This window comes from Mus caroli, chromosome 2, assembly GCF_900094665.2.
Source record: "Mus caroli chromosome 2, CAROLI_EIJ_v1.1, whole genome shotgun sequence".
Classification (NCBI taxonomy): Eukaryota; Metazoa; Chordata; class Mammalia; order Rodentia; family Muridae; genus Mus; species Mus caroli.
In genome coordinates this window covers 47,566,341-47,593,549 of record NC_034571.1, presented here as the reverse complement: position 1 = coordinate 47,593,549, position 27,209 = coordinate 47,566,341, and the positions used below count along the sequence as shown (strand labels likewise).

The 27,209-nt window shown below is 40.2% G+C and overlaps 1 protein-coding gene across 2 annotated transcripts in view; it reads left to right on the top strand.

The window, feature by feature from the left end:
- Neb (nebulin) overlaps nucleotides 1-27,209 on the top strand; it is a 200,705-nt gene that overhangs the window by 55,625 nt on the left and 117,871 nt on the right. For both annotated transcript variants that reach the window (XM_021181047.2, XM_021181053.2), the window contains exons 38-60: nucleotides 805-1,011; nucleotides 2,610-2,714; nucleotides 4,267-4,374; nucleotides 5,223-5,534; nucleotides 6,023-6,229; nucleotides 6,700-6,804; nucleotides 6,914-7,021; nucleotides 7,567-7,878; nucleotides 9,033-9,239; nucleotides 11,752-11,856; nucleotides 12,767-12,874; nucleotides 14,124-14,435; nucleotides 14,557-14,763; nucleotides 15,323-15,427; nucleotides 17,303-17,410; nucleotides 20,731-21,042; nucleotides 21,231-21,434; nucleotides 24,073-24,177; nucleotides 25,190-25,297; nucleotides 25,623-25,934; nucleotides 26,236-26,439; nucleotides 26,667-26,771; nucleotides 26,858-26,965. In XM_021181047.2, coding sequence (XP_021036706.1) covers nucleotides 805-1,011; nucleotides 2,610-2,714; nucleotides 4,267-4,374; nucleotides 5,223-5,534; nucleotides 6,023-6,229; nucleotides 6,700-6,804; nucleotides 6,914-7,021; nucleotides 7,567-7,878; nucleotides 9,033-9,239; nucleotides 11,752-11,856; nucleotides 12,767-12,874; nucleotides 14,124-14,435; nucleotides 14,557-14,763; nucleotides 15,323-15,427; nucleotides 17,303-17,410; nucleotides 20,731-21,042; nucleotides 21,231-21,434; nucleotides 24,073-24,177; nucleotides 25,190-25,297; nucleotides 25,623-25,934; nucleotides 26,236-26,439; nucleotides 26,667-26,771; nucleotides 26,858-26,965 — 4,074 coding nt within the window. The remainder of the gene's footprint in view (nucleotides 1-804; nucleotides 1,012-2,609; nucleotides 2,715-4,266; nucleotides 4,375-5,222; nucleotides 5,535-6,022; nucleotides 6,230-6,699; nucleotides 6,805-6,913; nucleotides 7,022-7,566; nucleotides 7,879-9,032; nucleotides 9,240-11,751; nucleotides 11,857-12,766; nucleotides 12,875-14,123; nucleotides 14,436-14,556; nucleotides 14,764-15,322; nucleotides 15,428-17,302; nucleotides 17,411-20,730; nucleotides 21,043-21,230; nucleotides 21,435-24,072; nucleotides 24,178-25,189; nucleotides 25,298-25,622; nucleotides 25,935-26,235; nucleotides 26,440-26,666; nucleotides 26,772-26,857; nucleotides 26,966-27,209) is intronic.

Sequence of the window (27,209 nt, the reverse complement as noted above, 5' to 3'; positions counted from 1 at the left end):
TGCAGTAAGACACTTGAGAAATACACATTAGAATAAGCAACACTCATTCAAAACCTTTCAAAGGTACATTTTGCTGACTCCCCATACTTACACTGTAAACATTGACATTGTCTCTGTTAACTTATGGATGAAGCCAGGGCCACGTTCTCCTAATGGCATGAGGTACTTCTATTCTCAGCCAGAGATGGGCCTGTTTCAGTGGTAACAGCTGTATGATGCAGAACTGAATTCATTCTGTATTCGGTACTTCTCTTTCTTCTTTTAAACTCAAGGTCACACTGTCATCCCTGTAAATCTATGTAATGAGTCGTAGCAAATGAACTGGGAAGGCTCTACTTGCAGCATGAATCACAGCGAGCCCCAACGGGGAGCTGTTTAACATTCAGGGCATTTCGTTCTGCAGATTTCTGTAAGACTTGTCCTCTGCCGGGGAAGAAATAGTACTTGGTCATTGAGCTGTCAGTGAAAATCTCTTACCAGCTGAGACCAGGAATAACTTGGATGCACAGTATAGGTGAAAACTCAAACTTGCAAAGTTTGTAGTATTGTCAAAAGATACAAAAAGAAGTTCACCACGCTACACCCATGGAAATACATGACCTAGGTTCCCTTATGCAATTGTATAATGCACTCTAACAGCACACCTGCTTTGGGTTATTCCTAGTTCCTGGTAATAAGTTGAATGACACACACAGGCAAGCTCAGGGGAAATAATTGCTTTAATTTCTTTGGGGTAGAATTGCCGGTCCCGAAAGCTTCACTGTTCCCTAGGCTACCTTCTCATATGAGCATCCTCATTTGCAGAATGTGTACAAAGACGAGTACAACAGCTTCCTCAAGGGCATTGGGTGGATCCCCATCGGCTCGCTGGAGGTGGAGAAGGCCAAGAAAGCAGGCGAGGCACTGAATGAGAGGAAGTACCGACAACACCCAGACACCATCAAGTTCACAAGTGTGCCAGACTCCATGGGCATGGTTTTGGCTCAGCAGAACACAAAGCAGCTAAGTGATGTAAGAGGTTTCCCTTTAGTCCACGAATAAACCCCATAGCTAAGCCACTGCACCATGCTCCTTCATTCACTACATGAGGGTACATGCATGATAGCACAGAAACTGTTTTCAGAGGTTAGAGCCCAGGCTGCTTTGGAAGTAACCAGGTTGACTTTGAAGACAGGGAAAATAGGCAGCCTTTCCAACTCAACTGTATTTTTCCCAAAACATGTTGTTCATAAGTAGGACCTACACTTTATACATGGGAGATGACTGTTTCTATTATCATCTTCAATTGAGTCTGAATTGCAAAAGCTGTTGATTGCTCTGAGTGGCAGGAGTTCTCCCAGATACAGAGAGATAGCATGATGTCTGACTTCTCTTGTATAACGGCTCGCTCTGTGAGGCACTCTTAAAATGAGGCCTCTGGAGAAAAGACCAGCAGTCTATTGGTTGCCGGACTTTCTGAGACCCAGTCCCCTTTCCTCCTGTCAGAGGCAAATTTCTATGCCCAATGCTTCCGAAGTTCCTTTACAATGCCTCTGTCAGGAAGAGAAGCAAACAAAGATTGTATTTGTTTTAGCCCCAGATGTTGGGAAGGAAGGCACACTTGACTTGCCTCAGACCTGCAGACCACCTGTGGCTTTTATCCCTTCAGGGTAATCTGCATGCAACACTGCAGAGTTTAGGGATCCATTGTACTTGGATAGTCATAAATGCTGGAGACTCTTTGGTGCTGAGAAAGCTGTCACTGCTCCTTGAGTTTGAGTTAGCTAGGAAAATGTACTATCTGCTCCATCACAATAAATGCCATGAGTGTAAACTGAGATACTCAAGCCAGAAATAATGTGCTTGTTACTTTGGATGTAACCCCCGTGCCCTCCCCACATCCAGTACCTATGCTAAGCCTGTGTCCTGAAGAGCCGGCTTTCAGCAGAACTTGTCTTTGACCTGTTATTAACCAGAGTTCCTTATCTGTCGTGTCAATGGCTGCAGTGACTTAGATTCACTGTCTGGGCTCTCCAATAATAAAATCCCATCCTCGTGTGTGTAAACCCTCTAGGGTATTTCTCCTTGAACTTAACTTTGGGTGAAGACCTCTGTTCCGTGGTTTGCTCTCCCATCCATCTATGCCACTTCCAATCCTGGGTGTCAGGTTGTTCTGAGCTACTCCATGCGGCTATTCTAGCCCTGAGGCCCTGGATGCCTTTCTGCCTGGAGCTCTTCTGTCCACCCAAGTCTGAGTACACACCACCTCTCTAACTCTGCCTTCATGACAGTACAAGTTTCTCTGGGATGGTTGCTGTATTTGCAGCATATTGCGAATTTAGCTATGGATTATAGTTTGCATGCTTATGCAAAAACATGCCTTTTTCTATGAGACTAAGCTCCAAAAGGAGAGATCTGCATTTTTTTTCCTCCGCTTTAAACACAATGCGCCACCCCAATTGGTGGAATGAAGATACAAATATACCTACCCCAGCTCCCTGGCCATGATGACGTATGCATTTGTCTTGTATATGGAAAATACCAATGATACCTTTCCATTTTTTAGGCATGGCTACCCAATGAAGCTCATGCCATGTCAGCTCATAACATTCGCATGCTTTTCTTTGCAGTTGAACTACAAAATAGAGGGAGAGAAAATGAAGCATAAATATACAATGGACCCTGAATTACCACAGTTCATTCAAGCCAAAGTTAATGCCATCAACATGAGTGATGTGAGTATCCGACCTGGAAATGCGTAGCATTGCTTATGTGAACGCTCCTTTTCTATTTCTGGGTAACTCTTGTACTGAGTCACTCAGGGAGAGCAAACCAAATGTAGACCATTTGAAAACTCAGATGGGAGCCTTATACAGCAGGGGACTCGAGGTCACCATAAATAACATTTTTATTAATGTATATTCTCTCTGTGTAAGAGCTGTGACTCACTAGAAGATGGCAAAACCAGTTTAGAAAATAGTAAAGCATTTTTGAAAAACACAAAGTATGGCAAAGACTAGAAGTAACAGGCACATAGTCTGCCCCAAGAGTAAGGACCCCCACCCTGTACAGTTCTGTTTCAACTATTTATTAAAACTTCTAGAAGAATTGTTTGCTTCTGTGATTGTTGTAACTTCAAAAACAACTAGTTATTAGTGCTTTAAGTGGTAGTGGGAGCATATAATTGGTTACAATGTTTAAATCCAAAATGTGAAGCCAGGAGTTGTAACACATGCCTTCAATGTCAGAAGCTTGGGACTCTGGTCCTTGACACTAAGGCTCAAGAATAGAGAATTTCAGCCTAGCCCAGGCAACATAGTAGGACCTCATCTCAAAAATAAAATAAAACAAATAAATCCATGGTATTAATTATAATTAAAAATGTAATTAAACCTGGGGGTGAAAATCTAATCTGTTCATTTATTTTATATATAGTTTAGACAGGATCTCATTATGTAACTAACAGTAGCCTAGAATTCCCTATGTAGACAAAGCTGGCCTGGAACTCAGAGATAAGCCTGCCTCTGCTTCCCAAGTACTAGGATTAAAGGTGTGTGCTACCATGCCAAGCAACTGCTCATGTCTTAATGATAACTTACTTAAAGAGAAAAGATAGCTTAGTCTTGGTTATTCTTCTTACATTTTAAGTCCTTTTTTTGGTAACCATTTCTATGATTTTGGTCCATTTGAAATTTTCCCTCAGTACAACATTAAAAGCACTTTACAATGAAAGCCACATAAGTGATAGCATATCTAATTTTGATGACAAACTTCTCTAACTTTGAAATGTTTTTGTTATGAAAAGTTTGTCACAAATATGAACAGTCTTAAAGGAAAGATTGAAAAATGAAAAAATGTATGAAGTATTATTTTACATTCACAGCATACCTTTCCATTGCTTTGTCACACAGATGTAGACCCTGTGTCCTTAGCTGAGATTATACAGTGTATTGTTTATTGTTTCTAAACAATATTGTTTATTGTTTTGTTGTTGAGTTGGCTTTTTGTTTTGTTTTCTGAAACAGGGTCTTCCTGTATATTCCAGGCAGGCCTTAAACCTATAATCCACCCTTCAGCATCATCAATCCTATGACTACTGGCCTCCATCTCCAGCCCCTTTTACAGTTTACAAAAATAACGTAACAGACATTCAGGCGATGAACTAGCCACTTAGCCGCAGGTTCTCTTAGTAGAATGGAATGTAGATGTCTCGTCAAGGATACCTTACTGTCTGGTGTCAATTTGTCCTTTATGTCAAATGATAAAGGGACACTTTATTTCTCATAGGCTCATTACAAAGCAGACTGGAAGAAAACGCTGGCCAAGGGTTACGACTTGAGACCAGATGCCATTCCCATCGTTGCTGCCAAAAGTTCAAGGAACATCGCTAGTGACGTAAGAGAAATTCTGCGTGCTTTACCGTCTGCATATTGTGCATAAGACCGTGATCTGTAGAAGGAAAGACACGAAAGGATTACAGTATGAAGTATTTCCTCATTTCCCAACTGCCAGTGATATTTTATTACTTCACTGAAAAAAATTTTCAATACTTCATTACAAAGAAAAAAAATACAGATACATTTTCTCTTTAACTATGGGAAGTTTGGAAATCTTAACTGGTTTCACTGTGAACTTAAATTTTTTTTATTTAGATTTTTTGTCAAGAAAATATCTCAGTATACTAAAATATCACTAAACAAAGGCTCTGAATATTTTTTAAAAATATACTGTTTTAATTTAACAATTTATTTACATAAGAAAATCTAGTGAAACAAGAGAGAAGCTGGCAAGAACTGTAGGTTAAATAACAATGTTTTAATTGTTTTTCAAACAAGTTATGTATTCTAGACGGATTGACATAATTATCATAATAGAGTATGAGTTCATTCATTTTAAGTTCAATACTTTAATTTTTTAGTAGAGCTTTTTTAAAGCAGTGTAAATTATTTATGGATATGAGGTAGAAATATATAACTGCTTAATAAGTAAGCTTTTTCAGGAAACTTTAAGCACATCCAGAGAATCTGCTAATGAACAATCAAGATATAAATTGCAAATTATTATATTATTTATTATTCTCAGAACAAGTATTGTAGTCATCCATTAGAAATATTTTTCAAGTTGTGTATTAAAATGCTGAAGATATCTTGAGTATTCCTTATATTCAGACTGAACTTGGCTTTGTGTAGACTGTTAAATAAATTCAGTTTATATCAAACTGTCTGGTCCTCTCTCCCAAACAGTGCAAATACAAAGAGGCCTATGAGAAAGCCAGAGGCAAGCAAATTGGCTTTCTCAGTCTTCAGGATGACCCTAAGCTGGTTCACTACATGAATGTGGCCAAGATACAATCAGACCGTGAATATAAGAAGGGATATGAGGCCAGCAAGACCCGGTACCACACACCCCTGGATATGTTCAGTGTGACTGCTGCAAAGAAGTCTCAGGAAGTTGCGACCAACAGCAACTACAGGCAGCCCTACCACAACTACACCCTCTTGCCTGATGCCTTGAATGTGGAACACTCCAGGAATGCCATGCAAATCCAGAGTGATGTACGTACCTGTCAATAGTGGATGCGGTCAGCTTCCCACGGGAGGGAGGGAAGAGCCAGAGTCATCATAGTCACCTTCATCTTGTACCTGTCCTAGGTCACTGTTCTTCCTAGGGATTTGCAGAGTGAGAGTATTTCATATATGTAACCACATGTGACCCATTGTGTGTGTGTGTGTGTGTGTGTCCCACATGTGATGTGTTCTGTGACAGAATTAAGATCTAGAATATTATTCCCAGTGCAACTTTTAAAATTTAATCCTGTTTTTGTTGATGTTACTTTGGTTTGGTTTGGTTTCAGTTTAACCCTACCAGAAGCTCACTATGTAGTACAAGCTGACCTTGAACCCGCAGTCCTGTCTTAGCCTTGAGTAAACGTTCTCTCTTTTCTTAGTTCTGCCCCCTTCTCTTTTTAATAAATAGTCCTGGAGCCAAAGAAACCCAAGGTCTACTTCTTTCCGAAATGAACTTTTCTCTCTTCATGATATAGAATCTATACAAGTCCGACTTCACCCACTGGATGAAAGGTATCGGCTGGGTCCCCATAGACTCCTTGGAGGTGGAGAAGGCAAAGAAAGCTGGGGAGATTCTGAGTGAGAGAAAGTATCGCCAGCACCCCGAGAAGCTGAAGTTCACATATTCTATGGACACCATGGAACAGGCACTTAACAAAAGCAACAAGCTGACTATGGATAAGGTAAGAGTCACCAGAAGCCCTCTGATGACTGCATTATGGAGCCTAGAGTACACTTTGTAAGACTTCAATACTTTTGTGTCATGATTACAGGCAGGATGGGTGTGTGTACATATATGCATTCATGTCTAAATGTGTGTTTGTGTGTTTATAGATATGTGTATACACTATATATGTGTGTGAGTATGTATATGCTCACACTTTTTAAAGAATATTATGGATTTCACAATTGCACTGTATCTAGAGAGCTCTTCTCTATTGACTTTAGATGAGACCGAACTACCAAAGCCCCATATCACTGTAAAGGAAGACAAGATGGTGCTTATGTCCGGAACAGGGCTCCCATATTTAGTGATGATTTTTCTCACTCTCAGACTTAACCTCTTCCACCATGTAGATGCATCTCTCCTCTTGTTTCCATTGTTACAAACTGAACTCCATGGTAAAGTCACATGCTGGTCTTCTAATTACAGAGGCTGTACACTGAGAAGTGGAACAAAGACAAGACCAGCATTCATGTCATGCCTGACACTCCAGACATCTTGCTCTCGAGAGTAAACCAGATCACAATGAGTGATGTAAGCATCTGTGCAGCAAAGAAGGGGGGGAGGGGGATGCTGCAATCGAGCGAGCGGCCTCGTTGTAACGGAAGTAACAAGACACTTGTTTCTCTGGCTTTTGGTTTAGAAACTCTACAAGGCTGGCTGGGAAGAAGAGAAGAAGAAAGGCTATGATCTCAAGCCTGATGCCATCTCAATAAAGGCGGCAAAGGCCTCCAGAGATATTGCCAGTGATGTAAGTGCTTCCACTGGAACCTTAAGGATGAGTGAGGGTGCAGACAAGCCAGGCTTGTGTCTGATCAGAAGGTGGGATCAGCTCACTAGCTAGACCCACGATCCCAGACATTTCCCTTCACATGGGCCAGTTACCCTCTAGTGATTTGCTCATTGTTCAGTGTAAAAATGATAAGGTCTTGCTTGCTAAAATAAGTTATATCAAGAGTTGTGAAAGACAATTCTAAGCAAATGTAAGGGTGTGATCTATATACTTTACCTGTGAGATCCATAGCCAGCTCTCCTCCTAAGGACACACTAAGGAATTGCACTTGAGGCCTTTTCTGTGGCATATGGTATGGGAGTGAGGAGGGCAGACACCACTTTTGAGATTACTCTCCATTTGATGCACAGAGCTGTTGCTCCCTGGCTTGGCCGCCCCCTCTCTGTCTCAATATAGGAAGCTCTAAGTTCTTTATCTCCACCAAAGTTAAGTATCTCCAGAGAATCACATATTCTCCTGCCTGCACCATTTATATCATTGCCATGTTTCTTTTCTATCCACAGTACAAGTACAAGCAAGCCTATGAACAAGCCAAAGGGAAGCACATTGGCTTCCGCAGCCTGGAAGACGACCCCAAGCTGGTGCACTTCATGCAGGTGGCCAAGATTCAGTCAGACCGGGAATACAAGAAGGGCTATGAGAAATCCAAGACATCTTTCCACACCCCGGTGGACATGTTCAGTGTGGTGGCAGCCAAGAAGTCCCAGGAAGTGGCCACCAATGCCAACTACAGGAACATCATCCACACCTACAACATGCTTCCTGATGCCATGAGCTTTGAGTTGGCCAAGAACATGATGCAGATTCAAAGTGATGTATGTGAAAGTGATACACATTGGTAGAGCCATTACCTATATCACAAGCCATTCGCTATATCATAAGCCATTAGTTATATCATAAGTAGCGCATGAGTGACCATATATATAACAACATTTCAAAACTCCTAAGAGTAATCCAGGTGCATTTTCTTGAAGAGGTGTTTTACTCATTCTCTTGGCCCAAATTCATTTCTTATAATGAAATAAGGTTTACTCTAGAAGCTAACATCTAATCTCTCACTTTTGGTGCTACAGTCACTATTGGCTTCTGAATACAGCAACAGCACATTGATTTGGTTTTTGACAGACTCCACTGAAGGAGACAAGCCTAGCAAAGAGGATAAAATGTATAAAAGGCTCTCGGTAGAAAGGTGAAAGAGAAACACCAGCCTGGTGGTGTACACTTATGACCCCAGGACTTGGGCAGCCCCAGGCTTTCACTCCCAACCCACTGTCATCCACTTATGTGCCTACCCTTGCACTTCTGTCTGCTACCAATGCAATGGTTGGGAGGTGGTGAGTGAGGCAGCTTCAGGAACAAATACAGGGAAGACAGAGGGATTCCAAAGCCATTCTAAAATAATGTGCACTACAGAAATAAAGGAAGACCCCATCAGGCCAGGTCTAGATGTCTCATTGGAATAGAAACCTGGGCTGTGCATTGTCAGAGAGACACCTCAGTGTCTAACTGAAAGTATCATGTATAGTTTTAGGGGGAAATGTCTCAGCTGAGTGAAACCCCACACAATTGTACTGAGTGCTAATCAGGTTTCTGGTTGGCATCAGGAAACTGTCACAGTGGTAGATGATCAAAGACTTACTACTGGAGAGAAAAATCTGATTTCAGGAATTACCTATCAATGGAGGGAGCTTGACTAATAATGTGCAACAGCTCAGGAGATTGCAATCCCTTGGCACACGAGTCCATTTACTGGTTCTTAATGCACCTTCTTTATGAAGATATCAAGAAAAATACATCACAAGATACTTATTTTTAATTTCATGTGAGAAGAAATATGAAAGAACAAAAGGTTGGGGTGTGGTAGTTGGTGTTTAATACGCTGCAAGTGGAAATGATGGCATGTCAAACACACTCATGACTCATGAAGTTTGGGTCCTTCTGATCATTGACTTGTTTTCCTCTCTGGTAGAATCAGTATAAGGCAGACTATGCTGACTTCATGAAGGGCATTGGATGGCTCCCCCTCGGCTCCCTGGAAGCTGAGAAAAACAAGAAAGCCATGGAGATTATTAGTGAAAAGAAGTACCGGCAACACCCAGACACTTTGAAGTACTCCACACTAATGGACTCAATGAACATGGTCTTGGCTCAGAATAATGCAAAAATTATGAATAAAGTAAGTCCTGCAGCAGTGTGGTGTGCCACATGCATCAAAGCAAATCCGTTACATTTAATCCACAGGTTTTGTGAACGGTTGGGAGAGACCATTCTTGAAGTTTGCTTTACTTAGACAAAAGGTTCTGTAGACTATAAAAAAATAGAAAATATCCTTAATCAGTAGTTCCCTAATGTTTAATGAATTGTCCACCTCATTGATGTAACAAAATGAACCCTTTTGGGGTTTTTTGTTTGTTTGTTTGGTTGGTTGGTTGGTTGGTTTTGTGATATGGTCTCAAGTAGCCCAGGCTGGCCTTGAATTTTCCATGTAACTAAAAATGATGATGAATTTCTGGTCCTCCGGCTTCTACCTCCTAAATGCTAGAAGTGTGTCATCAGGCTTGGTTTATGCAGTACTGTGTCAAACCCAGTATATGTGAGGTTTCCACTCTACTAACCAAACTCTGTCCCCAGCCTAGAGTCTGTCCTTTGACTATTCAGTTTGAGAGGGAGTCCTGCCTGTGTCAGGTGAGATTGCTGCTGCTGAGCCACAGAGTGTCTGTCAAGAGTGGGAGCTATAGGCAGCATTCCCACCATTCCAACAAAATCACAGAGATTTCCATCCTATGGCTGCAGCTTTGGAACCAGAGACAGTCCCTGGGCAATCCTGAGAGCAATTGCCCTACATCATTGCTTCCTTGTGTCATTAATTATTTAGAAAAGCCTTACTAGTTTGTTTTTTCCATACAACAAATTATCTATAAGTCTCTACAACTTAATTATCTATAAGATGTTCAAGACCAATAAGCATATCAACAGTGGACATCTGCATTTAAAGTTGAAAAAATATTGTGCTAGCCTTGGCTGTATCATTGGATCACAATTAGAAGTGCCTTTGATTAAGTAAAAACATCACTTGGACCTTAACACTCAACAACTCTAGAAGATGACAGTTCCAATTGACCTGGCCAGGCAGCCTGGGTGTCTACCCTGGAGCATGATTTGTACAGCTGACCCTCTCCTTTGAAAGGGACCTGCCCCAAAGGCAAAGCGTGGATCTCAGTATCAGCTGTCACAAAGATGCATTTATCTTTTAAAATATTAAATGAGATATTTTCAGTCTGGTAGCACTGGGGAATCTAAAGCAGGAGGAGCTGAAGGCTGAAGCCAGCCTGAGCTACAGCAGCATAATCCTGTTTTCAAAACCAAAACCAAGGAAATAAAAGTTAGATTCTTTCTTTCTCTCTTCCTTCCTTCCTTCCTTCCTTCCTTCCTTCCTTCCTTTCTTTCTTTCTTTTTTTTTTTTTTTGTACTTCCGATATTGGTGATGAAAATGTCAGGATAATGTTATCAATATGAGGATCCTAAAATAACGAATGCTGATGTTGGGAGCACTTACTGATTATCAGGTTCTCCTGTTGCAGAGTAGAGGAAATTGAGCTCCCAGACAGGCATGGCACCTCTACAGGATGCACAGTGAATCAGTGCCCAGCCTGGATGAGAAAGGGGTTCTAATTCCTAGTCACTGCCTACCACTGGAACTCTACCACCCCTATAAATCATAAGCCACATGCTTGTAGTGTGATATAGTCAAATTTAATATGAATAACTTAGCCCTCTTTAAAATTGTCCCATATTCAGGTACTCAGTGGACCTATTCAGCTTGGGGCTACCTTATTAGCTTATATAAACATTTTCATCATCACCAAAATTTCTCTTGGTAACACGAAGGCTAAAGCAAAGACCAGCCACAGACAACTGGCCAGAGCTGTGCCCTTCACCATATCTATGAGGGAGTTTATAGTAATGTAAAGTTTTAATCAATAATTGTGAAAAAAACTGGGGTTATTCCTTGTCCTCCTGAAATCCTTGTGTGTACAGACATACATACACATGTCTCTTGCGGGTTAGAGTTTTTCAACAGACATGCTAATAAGGAATTTGAGGCTTGCAATTTTTTTTAATGGATAATACCTGTAGGAGAGAGGGCTGTTTCAGAGGGAAAAATTGAACTGAATGCAGGTTCAACAGAGGCTTGGCCAATGCAGCTGACCAAGAGAGTCCACCTGCCAAAAGCTGGTCCATCTTGGACCAAAAACCTGAGTGGTGCCTGTCCAAGCACTGTTACCGTGGTAGAAGCAGACCAGAAAATACCGGTGGATATCTACTAATGGAGAGTTTTTTAAATCAGTTGGACTATACCTCTACAGATGAAGTCAACCATTTTCAGAAGATTCCAAGCAAGATATTTAGCCCATATTTTGAAGTAAAGAAAAGCAAGCTATAGAACATCATGTGTTATATGATTTTGAAATAGTATGCTTAGAAATTTTGAGGAGGGAGATTTCACCCCCAGGCTTAAAACAAAGGGATGGGGCACTTTGATCCATTGTCTTGCCTCTACCATGTTGGGCTTTTGTTTAGAAAAGATACCCAAAAGAGTGGCACCTGTGTACACCTGAGGCTGTGCATGTGCAAAGTGAGGGTTGTATGTGTGTGATTCTTAAACACACTTTCACACTTTCCCCCAGAATCTCTATAAACAAGCATGGGAGGCTGACAAGACAAAAATCCACATCATGCCTGATATCCCCGAGATCGTTTTGGCCAAAGCAAATGCGATCAACATGAGCGATGTAAGTATAATCTCCCATTTCGATCTTTCTGTTTAGCCTGTTCCCACCAGTCATAGAAAATTAACTCAGTGATGTCTCTTAATGTATCAGAAGGAACCTTTAAAAACTAATAGATCGTTGTCTTTTGTTAAAGACAATTGAGCATCTCTCCCTCCCTAATCTTTGCTCAAATTTGGAGCAAGGCTGTCCACGGAGGCTGTGATAGCAGTTACAGCTTTGAATAATTGTTGAGTTTCATTTTTCAAAGTGCCCCTTGAGCTAAGAGACCTACCAGAAAGAGTAAGTCCTGGGGCTAAACTATGAAATTTTTCCTAAAAGGAATTAAAACAATGGAAAGAAAAGATGGCTATTTTGAACAAACTGGGACAAGCCCTGCAATAAGGAATGCGAAACTTTCATTAGAAAATGCATTTGATATCTAACTCCCTTTCCTTTTTGTCCTAGCTCTGTTGGCTGGGTGGGAAGTCTCCAAGCTTGACAATTTTCTTTTTGTTTTTTTCATTGTTTGAATTCCACAAAGATTTGGAATTGCTGATGCTTTTTATTTGACTGTGGAATTCACAATACTATATAAGTAAAAGGAACGACTGTAGGACTAAGATGCCCTTTTGGCATGTGATGATGGCTCCTCTGTGAGCATTCTTTGCCTCTTATTTGATAAAAATAAACCAGAAAGAGCCTTCTGAACTTACTCATAGAGACCAGCTCATTTCCTTCCTGTAATGATATACCAAAAACATATTTGAGCTTAAATAGTTGCTTTGTCTTTTCTTCCCCCCACACAATGATGTTTCTTAGAACATTCAACCATTGATCCTCCAATAGCACATCTGCCCAACAGTCTTGCTATCAATGATCAGTCTTCTAGAATAAAGCCAGGTTTTCCTGCTGCCCCTTCTTCTCTTTGCAGAAACTCTATAAGCTCTCTCTGGAAGAATCTAGAAAGAAAGGCTATGACCTCAGAACGGATGCAATTCCCATCAAAGCTGCCAAAGCATCAAGAGATATTGCAAGTGATGTAAGTGAGAAGGGTGGCCGGCAAACAAGCAGAACAATACAGCCGCAGACACCAAGGGAATGGGATAAAAGAGTGAACCATGCTCTGGTGCCTGTGAACAGTAGACCCACTGGGCTCCACAATGCAGCTTGACAATGTTTGTGTGTCTCTACTGGCATTTCTGGAAAGCACACAAACAAGGCTCAGTGAGATGCTAATCATGGTGGAGCCCTCACACGCTCAGCTTCCCTTCTCAGGAAGTCTAGATGAACTCTCTGCTCCTTGGCCCTGAATTCCCAGCAGGATATTTCTCTTAGTGTAGCTAGGGTTTTGATCACTGGTGCTGATGATGGCTGTTCTTAAATACTGAAAAAACTTGGCATCAGCTGTGATGGGTGAACTCATACCCAGAAATTAATAAACCTTGTGAACTAGGACTCCACACACCCTGGAACAACTGGTGTACTGGGTCAAGGCTCATATGAAACTTGATCTGGGCCCCAGGAATCTGCTCTCAGAAGGTTTATGGTGTGAAGCAATGAGGAACACAGTGCACAGCTCTCCTTGCTGGTCAAGCCGGTCCTGTTCCTGACTGTGCTCTCCTTTCTCTCCCTGCTGGCATCTCCTCCCTCCCTATAGAACTCTCCCAGTGCTGAGATCCCCAAGCTCTTCCTATATATAGTACACTGGAGTCCATTGTCTTCCGTGACTCCTCCCCTGTAACCTTAACACTCAGCCCCATGAAATGAAGCAGACTAAGAAGCTCGGGGCTGCTCACTATCTCCTCTCTATGGATTCTGGGTGGGGACCGCAACATTTCTTCTTGGTTTTGTCAGTTTGGGAAGGGAAAAAAAATCCTCCAAGATACAAAGCTGCTCTAAAATTATGTTGTGTGTTCCCTACCTGAACTAATATTTCAGCAGCAAACGGCTGGCAGGTTTATTTCCCTGGCTGCTCATTTTCCCTCTCATTTACTGTTATCTTCCTGTAAGAGCAGAGTGTGAGCATTCATCACTGTAGTGCAGACTGATGTGCGCCCCAGTCCTTATTCATCCCAGGAGGTCACTCAGCATGTAGTCTCATATAAAATGGGCTCTCTGATAAGGACTCTGCTGCCAGGTTTCACAGGCAAATGTCAGAAATGTGTTTCGTCAACAGTGGTGCTGTACACAGGTGCCAGTGAAGAACTGACACTAGAATATTGACACTAGCACGATTTTCTTTTTAGCTAAGAAAAGTGTCCTTCACCTTATTCACATTTTCTTCACAGTATAAATACAAGCACAGTTATGAAAAGGAGAAAGGAAAAATGGTTGGTTTTCGCAGTCTGGAGGATGATCCCAAATTAGTCCATTCCATGCAAGTGGCTAAGATGCAGTCTGATCGAGAGTACAAGAAAAACTATGAGAAGACAAAGACCAGCTACCATACTCCTGCCGACATGCTGAGTGTCACAGCAGCCAAGGACGCACAAGCCAACATCACCAACACCAACTACAAGCGCCTCATTCACAAGTACATCCTCCTCCCAGACGCAATGAACATCGAGCTGACCAGGAACATGAATCACATCCAGAGTGACGTAAGAGAATCTTCCAGCTGAGGGCTGGCTGCGTCCCCACGTGGATGGGAATACCGTAGTCTTATACACCATAGTTCTGTGTCTTAATGGAAGACTTAATTGAAGTCCCTTTTCTTTATAGAATGAATATAAGCAAGACTACAGGGAGTGGTACCGAGGGCTTGGCTGGAGCCCAGCTGGCTCCCTAGAGGTGGAGAAGGCCAAGAAAGCAACCGAATATGCCAGCGATCAGAAGTACCGGCAGCATCCCAGCACCTTCCAGTTTAAAAAGTTGACTGACTCCATGGACATGGTACTGGCGAAGCAGAATGCTCACACCATGAATAAGGTAGAGAGAGCCATGCTCTTCCTTCCTTCTAAGCAGGGAGAGGTCAAAAGGCTATGGTCCTTATTTAGGGAGTTGAACTCAGGAAGTGGCAAGTGATTACAGAATGTTGCCCTGGGACATTTTGATGACGGTCTCTTACAGTGCCTTCCCTTATCTTCTCATTGGGTTAGAAATTGCTTAGACTTTCAATGCATATATCCTAAGTACTTTCATTCCATTCTAAAGATGGAACAGATGCAAAATGTTATTTTTCCAAATCTGATATTAAAGCCAAGTATGAGAGGACACACCTGTGACCCTATCAGTTAAAAGGCTGAGCAGGATGATGGGAAGCTCAAGGCAACTGATAGCTAGGTAGATTTATCTATACCTATACATCTATCTATATAATGTGTATATAAAGTTTTTTAAAAGAATATTAATTTTTTCTTTATTTCTCTTCTGAATCTTATCTTTCCTTACTGTTTTCTACTTTAAGTGCATTCAGATATTCTAATTTTTTTCCTATTTATCATTAACCATTATTCAGACTTAAAAGATCTCTTCTCTCACTCTCTAGCATTTATACACTGTTGACTGGAATAAAGACAAAACCAAGATTCATGTGATGCCTGATACCCCAGATATTTTGCAAGCCAAGCAGAATCAGACACTTTACAGTCAGGTAAAGAATGCATGCACAGTAATGGCATGTTTTGTCACAAAACGTACTAAGTTAAAACCTGATGTAGTAGAAAATAACATCTGTAAATGCTGAAACAGTTGAGTGACTCAAACTCTTTATTTTAGAGGGCTTTTACTATATTGTTAGGAGCATGGGCCTCAGTTGTGTGCCAGGAGTAGGCAGGAGCTGTTCAGGGAACTCAGTGCCCCCTCGCCCCACCCCCACTCCTGGGTTCTCTTTGAAGCAGCGTACTGGAAAGAGTGGTGGGGACAAGACTTGGTCTTACAAAACTTCAGGTTGCTCTCTATAACAATGTTTACCTGTGTTGATTCTAATTTACTCTGAAGCCAGAAGTTGCAGGCCTTGAGCGAATTAACACTTGTCAAACAGCAGGGAGTTAAGTAAAGGATTAATTGATAGGGCTTCTTTCTCGCTTGCCCAGAAACTTTACCTCTCACTTGTCAGTACTGAGGGAGGTTTGGAGCAATAAACTTTTACTGATCCATGCAAAAAGAGTCACCCGCTTGCAGAAGGAAAAGCTTTATATAAGCAAACATACATAAACTCACATATGTTTATATACAAATTCAGGTACACATACTCATACACCTTCATGCACTCCTGTTGGACTCAGCTACTTACTTATCTCATACTTACACACACACCTGTCCATACTCACATATACATCTAGAGCAAAAGTCCAAGCACCAATGCAGAAAGAACTCACTCGTTCTGGATGAAAACTGAGCTCAGGTGTAGACTGGCAGAGTTTTAATTGTAGTTTTCATATCAGAGAGGGCTTTAATAGCAGTCCTAATATAAAGGACTTAATAATTACTATTGTAATTTTAGGAATTCTTCTAGAATCATCATTAGGAATTAAGGAATCATCTCTTTGTCTATATAGCATCACTACAAGACAGTACATCTTTGTTGATCTTCAAAAATCTGTCCAATAGGGTGAGCTAATGCCCAGTATTAATTTTATAAGGACAGGGAAGACATATCAGCTGCAGAAATCATTGCCTAAGATTTTGTCCTTAGAGTCTTGCCTCTCAAAGGCTCTTTCATTGTTGTTCCACAATGAGACCTCTCTGGAAGATCACCTGCTAGCTTTTAGCCTTTGCTAGATGGCTCCTGACACTATATCTGTCCATCTGTGCAATCATTGTACTTTGACACAAAGTAGAGTTGCCATAATTATTAAAACATATAACTATGTCAAACATACCTGATAGAAGTTTGGCTTTGGCATCTATGAGTTGTTTGATACTAAGTGTGGTTCTTTCACTACTAAAATCAAGACCTGTGTCATTGGTTTGCCACGAGGGACAAATAAAAAACCCCTTAAGGTGCCCAGAACAGTACCCAGCACATAGAATGTCCTAGATGACTATTTTGCTATGGTGATTCTAACACACCTCCAACAAATTTGACTAGAACAGCTAGCATATTTATTGCAACTTACAAAAAGTTTTACTACTATTATCATGTAGGTAGTTGAAATTATCTGACCTGATTGTCTTTTTTTTAATTATCTTAATGTCAATATTTAAAGCATTGACCCAGGCTGCTGTTAACTACAGGGTGAAAGGTACCTTATAAACATGATAAGACCAGATGGTTGCTAAATAGTGGAAGCTTTGTTCAAATACATCATCACCCCAAAATGAAACAAAAAACAAAGCTAGATCACATGATGCTATCTATACCAGTGCTAAGTCTACTCCTATCAAGCCACCTGCTTGGTTCTGTATATGTTCAGAGTCAGGGTAGAGGATTTTAGGGTTCTGTGACCACTCTCCAGATATACTTTGGTGTATCTGTAATTTTAATAAAGAATGAATAGTGCTAAAGAGTCTCTTTACTTTTCAGAAATCCTATAGACTTGGTTGGGAAGAGGCTCTGAAGAAAGGCTATGATCTCCCTGTTGATGCGATTTCTGTCCAGCTGGCTAAGACATCAAGGGACATTGCTAGTGACGTAAGTCCTGGTATGGGTAGAAGAATGTATTTTCAGCTGGGTGAGAGATGTAGTGTTGATTACTTTTGAAATGTACTTCTGTCCCTTCACCTCTTTCTACCGTATTTACTCAGAATTGTCCCCCCCACCAACCCCCAAATATCAAAGGGGGCTTTTCTAATCACCTAGTGGGGCCCTCTACGGTGCTGTTCCAGATATTACAAAGAAACTAGATATTGCGGAGTTTTTTATGCTTTGCCTAAAATTAATATTCTTGTTTCCTTTTTGTCTCCTTTAGACAAATTTAGACCAGATAATAAATCAACTTTAGCAAGCACGTGTTGATAGTTTTTACCTGTATATGTCTGAAAGTTATGCATCATTGATTTAATTTAGCCCTTCCTTGCAATTGTAAAGTTATAAAGTTAGCCTCAGGCATTAAAATTTCAGAAAAGTTCCCTTTACATTCTCTTAGCTATTCATAGATCTGGTTCAGAGTAAAAGACCATTTGTGCTCCAAAGGGCAGATTTCACATATGGCTGGAAACGTTGGAACTTTTGGTGACATCCTACATTTGGTCCCCATATTCACTGTTTTTCTATAAATTATATTTCATTTGCATATAAATAAATATTTCAATTTGCTAATCCAAAAACCTAACTAGAAGAAATTCAGATGATCTTGGGTGGGTGAGAGAGCTTTGTGGGTCAATGAGCTTGCCAGCAAGCCTGACAATCTGTGTTGAAGCTCATGTGATAGAAGGAGAGCACTGATTCCCACAAGTTATCTTCTGACCCCCACATGTATACCGTGGCATGTGTAGTCACACATGCACACAAGTAAATAAATAAGTATAATAAAATTAATTTATGGGAGCTGTTTTATCATGACAGTAACTGCTGCCAAACCCAACAGCTTGAGTTTGGTCCTAGAGAGCCACATGATGGAAGGAAGAATATGACTCCCACAAGTTATTCTCTGACTTCCACATATGCACTGTGGTAGAAGCATATCTCTCTCTCTCTCTCTCTCTCTCTCTCTCTCTCTCTCTCTCTCTCTCTCTCTCTCTCTNTCTCTCTCTCTCTCTCTCTCTCTCTCTCTCTCTCTCTCTCTCTCTCTCTCTCCCTCTCCCCCTCCCTCCCTCCCTCTCCCAGCCCCCATATGTATGTGTCTGTGTATATGTTAATTTTTTAAATTATAGTTATGAAAACTGCAAAGGAGTTTGGTTTTAGAGGAATTAATTATCAAAATTTTATAGGGACACACTACCTCTTAAAACCTTTAAAACAATGATTTGCAAGCTGGGCATATTGGCCCATGCTTTTATTCCCAGCACTCAGGAGACAAAGGCAAGCAGATTTCTGTTACAGTTTGAGGCCATCCTGATCTACATAGTAAGTTTTAAGACAGCCAAAGCTACATAGTAAGATCCTGTGTCAAAAAGAAACAAAAAACCAAAACAACCTCAATATTTGCTTCCACATATAGGCTAACCTAGAAGAGGAGGAAGAGAGCCTAAAAATAGAATCTGACAAGAAATTCAAAGAATATAAGGGGAGATTCTATGTAATTTAACTGTGATACTCCAAAACCACCAGGAAGTAATTTGAACTCTCTGGCTTTCAGATTAAGACCTCATTAAATCCAACCAAAATGATGATGAGTGCACATGATAAAGCAAACTCATTTTCACTTAGTGCTATATGCTAATGATAATGAAGTAGTTGAAAGGGCATCAATAATTTCCAGGCAGTCCAATGGCCAGTATCTCCCCATTCCTCTTCTTGCAAATCCACTTCAAACTTTATAGTTAATTTGGCTACCTATGAACTCTCCCACCACAAGAGAAACTGTATTCTCTCTTGGCTTCAAATGGTTCTTATATCTGTAACATTTCATGGAGTTAGAAGTAGGTTTTAAGTAGGTAATTTAATAAGTTAAACTAATGGAGTTTAGAGTTGGAAGATACAAAGGTTGTTTGGTTCAATCTCTTGCCCGACATTCTGCCTTTTACTCATGAGCAAGGACTTGTACTGGCCTGCAGAGCAGGTGTTTCCTCTGTTGGGTTGTACTCAGCTATTGTCAGATTTCTTTCTGTTTGTATGTGGTATTTTATAATTTGCTTTAAATCTATATTCTGGAATATCACAAAGTAACTTATTTTTTTCTTCTACTTGACATTTTTTGAAACATTCTAGTTTCCTTGTTCTCCTTTGGTTTTGATTTTATAACTACAATAACCTTCTATTGGCAGTTCATTCTATTTGTGATTTGATTGTTTGTTTGTTTCATCATCTTAAAATAGTGCACAAAATTTTAGTGATTTGTTGCTACAGGAGCTCAGGGCAGCTTAAATGAGCTTCTGGTATGTGCTTATGTGTGCTGCATACAGAATTCATGGCTTTACTTTTTATAAGCAATGTTTGCCAGGCTATCCAAATCAAGGGCTGTGTCAGGTAGCTTTTGTATTACTGTGACCAGAACACGTTAGAGAGGCAAGACAAGACTAGTGCTCACAGTTTCCAAGGCTTCATTCATCCTGGCAAAACAGGCATGCTGAGCAGCCTCTGTTTGCATCACTGCAAGCCAGAAATATGAAGACAGGAAAGCTGACCCTCATCTGGCTCTCTCTTTTTCCCCCTTTCATTCAGTCCAGGCTCCAAGTCCATGGGACTCTATGGCCCACATGTAGAGTGGGTCCTTTTCATCTGGAACTACCCTTACAGATACATCCAGAGGAGTACCTTCAACCTTTTTAGATGATTCTATATCTAATTTGTTTTACTTTGGTTATCTGAAATCTATATCGTTTATTTTTACCTGCTTGACAAGATGGTGAGCTCTTGAGGAACTTTGTTTCTGACTAACATATCAAGATATTTCTATCTGTGCCCACAAGATATAGATCCCAATTTAGACATATGATATAATAATATAATCATGTAAAAATTCTCCAATCTACATTTTTGCTTGTTCACCAGATCATATATCTTCATAATTTTTTTCTATGCCATCCAGCCCCTATCTTTTCTCATAAGCATGCAACAAACATTTTGCTAAATGTTATCCTGAAGTCAGACAACAATGTTGGGCACATATTTCTGCCTTTACATAGAACCAATTTCTCATGATAATCTCCCTTGATACTTGGCGGCATTACATTCTTTAGATAGATCTAATTAAACAGAGCTTACTTAAGGACAGAAACACTTCCTGATAGGTTAGCTCAGAAATCATTTTTCATACCCATTGTTTTGGGGGGAAGTATAGCAACAAAGCAAGGTAAGTTTGACTTAGCTTTTTTTTATGTTATTAAAAAGACTCTGTTTCCTGATTTCAGTTTAAATATAAACAAGGCTACCGGAAACAACTGGGACACCATATTGGATTCCAGAGTGTGCAAGATGACCCAAAGCTTGTGCTGTCGATGAATGTAGCCAAAATGCAGAGTGACAGGGAGTACAAGAAGGACTTTGAGAAGTGGAAAACCAAATACACCAGCCCTGTGGACATGCTGGGCGTGGTGTTGGCCAAGAAGTGCCAGGCCTTGGTCAGTGATGCTGACTACAGGAACTACCTACACCAGTGGACATGCCTGCCTGACCAGAATGACGTCATCCAAGCTAAAAAGGTCTATGAGCTGCAAAGTGAGGTCAGTGTCTATCAAATTTGATTACTTAAAATCACTCCACATATTAATAGCCATTTATGTGAGGGAAAAAAACAGATTGGAAAGAGAAATTATCCTCGACCCCCTCAAACACCTGTCTGTAACTAGCATCTCCTAGTCATGGTGAAGGGGAAGATGGTTTTTTGATGGCTTGTTTTGTCCTTTCCTAGAATATGTATAAGTCTGACCTAGAGTGGCTGAGAGGCATAGGATGGAGTCCCCTGGGTTCTTTGGAAGCAGAAAAGAACAAGCGGGCTTCAGAAATCATCAGTGAGAAGAAATACCGCCAACCTCCAGACAGAAATAAGTTCACCAGCATCCCTGATGCCATGGACATAGTTCTGGCTAAAACAAATGCCAAAAACAGGAGTGACGTGAGTATTTCTTTAGAAATATATTGACAGAGCATGGAAAATATTATAAAGAAACAAGTTTGGGGTGGTGTTGTTTGTTTTGTTGTTTTGTTTTAACCACAGAGTCATGTCTCCCTTAAAGGGATATATATATATATATATATATATATATATATATATATATATATATATACACACACACATATATATATGCAAAAAAGTTTAAATAGGTACAAATGATAACTGCATAGGTCTTAAGAGGCGCTTTGTACACGGTGCTCCATGTGTCCTTCATTTTCAATGCATACTTAGTTCTTACCTGATACACTAGAGGCTGTGTTTCACAGCAGAGCTGTAGCTCTTCTCCAGGTAAGAAAACATTCACAGACAACAGTTTTGTTTTCCAAAAGCTGAAGCAAATACAAGCCTGCCAGTTTCTTTCTGCCTCAATCTCCAGTTCTTCTCTCTTTGCCTTTGTGATATGCTTTGAATACAAAGGGTGGAAGACCAGGCGAGCACATTTTCGGGTTTGTTTTTGTTTTTTCTCCCCATCCCACCCCTGAACATGGCTTCTTTCTTAGAATTTTAATGAAGGGGGCGGGAAGCTCTGAATGGAGAAGTTAAGCAAGGGAAGGACTAGACCATAAAGGTGACCAAGCCCTGTCCTAGTTGCAGGGGTGCTGAATAGCAATCCTATTGGGGCTTTGCACACCCAGGCAGAAGCTAGGGTGTTTGAGTCTCTTCTTTTGAATATGCTGAACTAAATAATATTAGCATTCATTATGCATTCTGCGGGATCAAGGTAGCATATAATATTGAGGAAATTTCTCTACCAGGACACTCTTGTACCCTAGAAGAAATTTGACAATACCTAGAAAGTTTTCCCCTTGGCTTGTCCTGACTTGGAGGTGGTGTGCTACTGGCCTCTAGTGGATAGAAACCAGGCATGGCTACTGAAAAATCCCCAACGACACAAGACTGTGTCCTACAATCAAGAGCCACCCAGAGTATAACACCAATGATTATGAGGCCAAAAAGCACTGGCGTTCCTACCAGAAAGATTAGGAAAGAACTTGAGTAAACATAGATTAATATTAATGGGTCTTGTTTCAGTTTGGTCCTGAAGGCCTAATTAACTTCTCTGAGCCATTTGCATGATAGAAAGCATATTCATACAGAAGAGAAGTACAAAATCTAAGGAATTAATGAATCCTTAAAATGTTTATACTGGAGGGCTGGTGAGATGGATCAGTGGATAAAGGCGCCCGCTACCAAGCCTGAGCTCTTGCATGTGATACGTGGGGTCCACAAGAGTGAGCAAGAAGCTGCTTCTGCAAGCTGCTGTCTCTTGCCTACACATGCAAGCCATGGCACCTGAACCCTATATGCACATGCACACACACACAGAGACACACACACACACACACAAATACACACACACAAGTACACACACACAAATACACACACACACACACTAAATCAATTTTAAGTAACAAAAACTTATTCAGTTTTACTACTAATACCCTTTGTAGCAAAAGAAAAATGTTCCCCCTGGTTGACAATGCAACTGGGAGTCCCACCTTGCATTTATTCTTACTCTAGCTTATTTCCTCTCTGTCTTCTAAGTCTTTGACATTTGTGACAGGTGCAGCTTCTCCTTCACCTTGGGCTTTCCAAGGCGTCCTTATGATGATTCAGATTGTGTCTTTTCACGAGGAAACTACGCATTGTGTACTGCTCAGCCCTCATGGCAGGAGAGCCCAGGATATCAAGTTGTCCTGTTGCTGAGCATTTTAACTTTTATCACTTGCTTAAAGTGACAGTGCCAGATTCCTCTACTGTTGAGTTAATCGTTTTATCCCTTGGAGAAAAATTTAAAAACCAAGTCTCACTATGTATTGCTGGGTGACCAGGAACTCTCTCTATATATGTAGACCAGGCTGCCCTCAACCCCACAGAGATGCCAGCCTCTGCCTCTCAAGTGCGGGGATTAAAGACCTGCATTACCACATTTGGCAGCATATCACTACATGGACCAGAAATGGCATTCAAAACTTGTAATTGAGTTTTTGTTGATAAATTTGATACTGTATCAAAGAATATTCTATTCTTCAAACTTTCACTTTTATTTAACTACCAAGATTTTTAAATTTGGTTTCCCTTGGTCTTCTATGGAAGACAGACATGAAAATGGTTTTAACACATCCAAAAGATTTTGATAAAATTTAAACTGTTCTTTTGGGGAAATCCCAACATTTTTGTCAATTTACTTATTCTCCAAAATAATTGTATAATCTTAAATAGTAAACCAAATGAGAACTAAGATTCCCTAATTCCTAGGCATAATTTAAATAGGTCACCTTTTGATAAGACAGTTAAACACTCAGGGGGATTTTACTGGCCAAAAAAAAAAAAAAAAATTGTTGATACTACTTGATAGTATCAACAAAGTTTTTATTTCATGTGTTGATTTCCATAGACAATAGTATCCATAACTTCAAAAAGGTGATCCATAGTCTGTGTTTGAAAGGTAGTTGCATTTCAGATAAGAAAATTATGTGTCTTTTTATATTGTGGTCTTGTTATAATGCCATCTGGAGCCAACTGTTGTATTTGAGCCTGACAATACCACTGATAAAATTATTGTTTCTCATTTTAGAGACTTTATAGAGAAGCTTGGGACAAGGACAAGACTCAGATCCACATCATGCCCGACACTCCTGACATCATTCTGGCTAAGGCAAACTTAATCAATACAAGTGATGTGAGTTTACAAATTCAGTGTGCCTTTTCAGAAAGCTCAGTTAATCACTTCTAGGTTGGCGAAGTTGTTTAAAAAAATCTTTTGAATTCCAAATCATTTTAATTAGCAGACAATGAAGGACTGATTCCCTATTTGCTCTTTCTTGTGTGGGAAGAATCTATTTTTACTAGATTTTTATTGCTTACAATGTTTTGTGCTTCACAAATAGTTTCTAGGTGAAGTTTTTAACAAGTAAGCAAACAATCAATTGAAGGATATTTTCATTTTTACCAGATTACTCTGCTGGCAAATGTTAACCTTTCAAATGTATGGATATAAAAATTTAAACATTCAAACATAAATCCTGAACCCTAATAGAGTGGTTTTAATGTTAAAGAATATGCGGCGGTAATACTACAAAGACTAAAATATGAACAGAAGTCTAACATCAGTAGGCAATGGATTTCTGGGTAAAAAATACGTTTGAATATATTATGAATTATTCAGTTACATCACAATCTGAATGAGCAAATTATAGGCAGAAGTTTTTAAATTCAATAAAGTATTTGTTTAATTATGAAGGACCACCAGTGGCCCCATGGGATGAGGTAGATACTCACTCATGATGCACAAGCTACATAGAAGGGATAGTCACTCACTATTATTTTTCATAAGAGGAATCCATAAGGAAAATAAGACTGAAAAACTTTCTCTTATTTCTAATGGAACACAACATTATCTGGAAAATACCACCAAAATGATAATTCATGTCTCTATCAGTTAACTTTGGTTGCATTTTCTAAAGTACTTGGGAATTTTGTGTGTTTGGTAATCAGAGAGCTGTAAAATGTAGAACAGGATCATTAGCAATTCATAGACATAATATCCAATCACATAGGAGTGGTCTAGAGTATAGAGACTATTTTCACAAACTCTTGAAGTATGCAGTACATTGGCTTAATTATTCTGCTTATTCGTCATACCGTTTCTGAAGAACTGTTTTCCCAAAGTGATTGTCTCCACCTCTCAACAGAAACTCTACAAAATGGGTTATGAAGAACTGAAGAAGAAAGGTTATGATCTTCCTGTCGACGCCATTCCAATCAAAGCAGCGAAAGCATCCCGGGAAATTGCCAGTGAAGTAAGTAAGATGTTGCGCCCTGTAGATAGTGGTTCGATTGCAATGGGCGTTATTTTTAAATGAGCAAACATCATCTAAGGAGTCACAAATTAAAACAGGGTGATGATCCCAAACATACAGTGTGGGGTAAAAATAAGACCAAAAGTCAGTTTGACTGACTATTTGTGGCTGAATTTAGCCTTTAATCTTGCCTATCAAAAAGCAGAAACATGTAGCTCTAGGGGCTTAGCAAGATATTTAGAATTAGTAAAGTTTGAAAATTGCTACAAAGGTAGCAACAAAAGTTAAGTTTTTAAAGGAATGAGGTATTCCTTTGTTCCTTTAGTACAAATACAAAGAAGGCTTCCGAAAGCAACTCGGCCACCACATCGGGGCTCGGAACATCAAGGATGACCCCAAGATGATGTGGTCCATGCACGTGGCCAAGATCCAGAGTGACAGGGAGTACAAGAAGGACTTTGAGAAGTGGAAGACCAAGTATAGCAGCCCAGTGGACATGCTGGGCGTGGTGCTGGCCAAAAAGTGCCAGACCTTGGTCAGCGATGCTGACTACAGAAACTACCTACACCAGTGGACATGCCTACCTGACCAGAATGACGTCATCCACGCTCGGCAGGCCTATGATCTCCAGAGTGATGTGAGTCTAAGATTTTCCTTTGTTCAATGAACTAGTCTGTCTCCTTTCCTAAATTAGTGAGTTTATACACTGATGCTCAAACTCCACCTAGCAATCCAAGCAACGTTAGTCTGCAAAGAAAGAATCTACGGTGGAATGTTCTAGATAGCTGATCATTCTCCACACATTTCTCTCACTTTACCAAACATTCAGGAAGTCAAATGTTAAATATTACAAAAATGTCTGTATCATGTAACAACATACACGTCCATCTCTTTGAGGATATATGCTTATATTTGTGATTTGTCACTTCAAATTTCAGAATGTGTACAAGGCTGATCTTCAGTGGCTGAAAGGCATTGGCTGGATACCTTCTGGTTCCCTCGAGGATGAGAAAAACAAACGAGCCACTCAGATCCTGAGTGACCATGTTTACCGTCAGCACCCAAATAAATTCAAGTTTTCCAGCCTGATGGACTCCATGCCAATGGTCTTGGCAAAAAATAATGCTATAACCATGAACCATGTAAGTCTTTTGCATGAGGGAGGTATTAAATGTTTCTGACAACAGTGGGCGTCACTGTTCCTGTAGAAAGAAAAATCCCATTAAATTCTTCTCAATAACATTAAGGTGTCTCTAAACGAAATGTTTCTTACTGACAGAGTCATGGAAACCTGAACACATCATGACATTAACTCACAGAGCATGGCTTCAAAGTGTTAATTATTGGCCTGTCTTCTTCTTGTTCTTAGCACCTCTATACAGAAGCTTGGAATAAAGATAAAACCACTGTCCACATTATGCCAGATACTCCTGAAGTTATATTGGCTAAACAAAACAAAGTAAATTACAGTGAGGTAAGCAATGTATTTGTAATACGTGATATATTTTCCTTAGATTACGCTTTGTAAATGAAACTTATGATTATTTATGTCTCTTGCAGAAATTATATAAGCTCGGCCTGGAAGAAGCCAAGAGGAAAGGCTATGACATGCGGCTTGATGCCATTCCTATCAAGGCAGCCAAAGCCTCCAGGGACATTGCAAGTGACGTAAGTACACTGGGGAGATTAGGTATGCGGGGGGAGGGGGGTTCATCTTAGATTTGGCTCCAGGATCACCTGGCTCTCTTTAATGTACAATGGACCAAGCTATGATGTTAATGTTGTTGCTAATCTTTGATTATGTCAGCCATCAGCTTAAAATAATGGTACTAAACTTGTGACTTCCAGCTAGTCATCAGCCGTAGTAGTGAGCATTTCAGTGTGCCATTTTGTTTTGTTGGGTTTTTTTTTT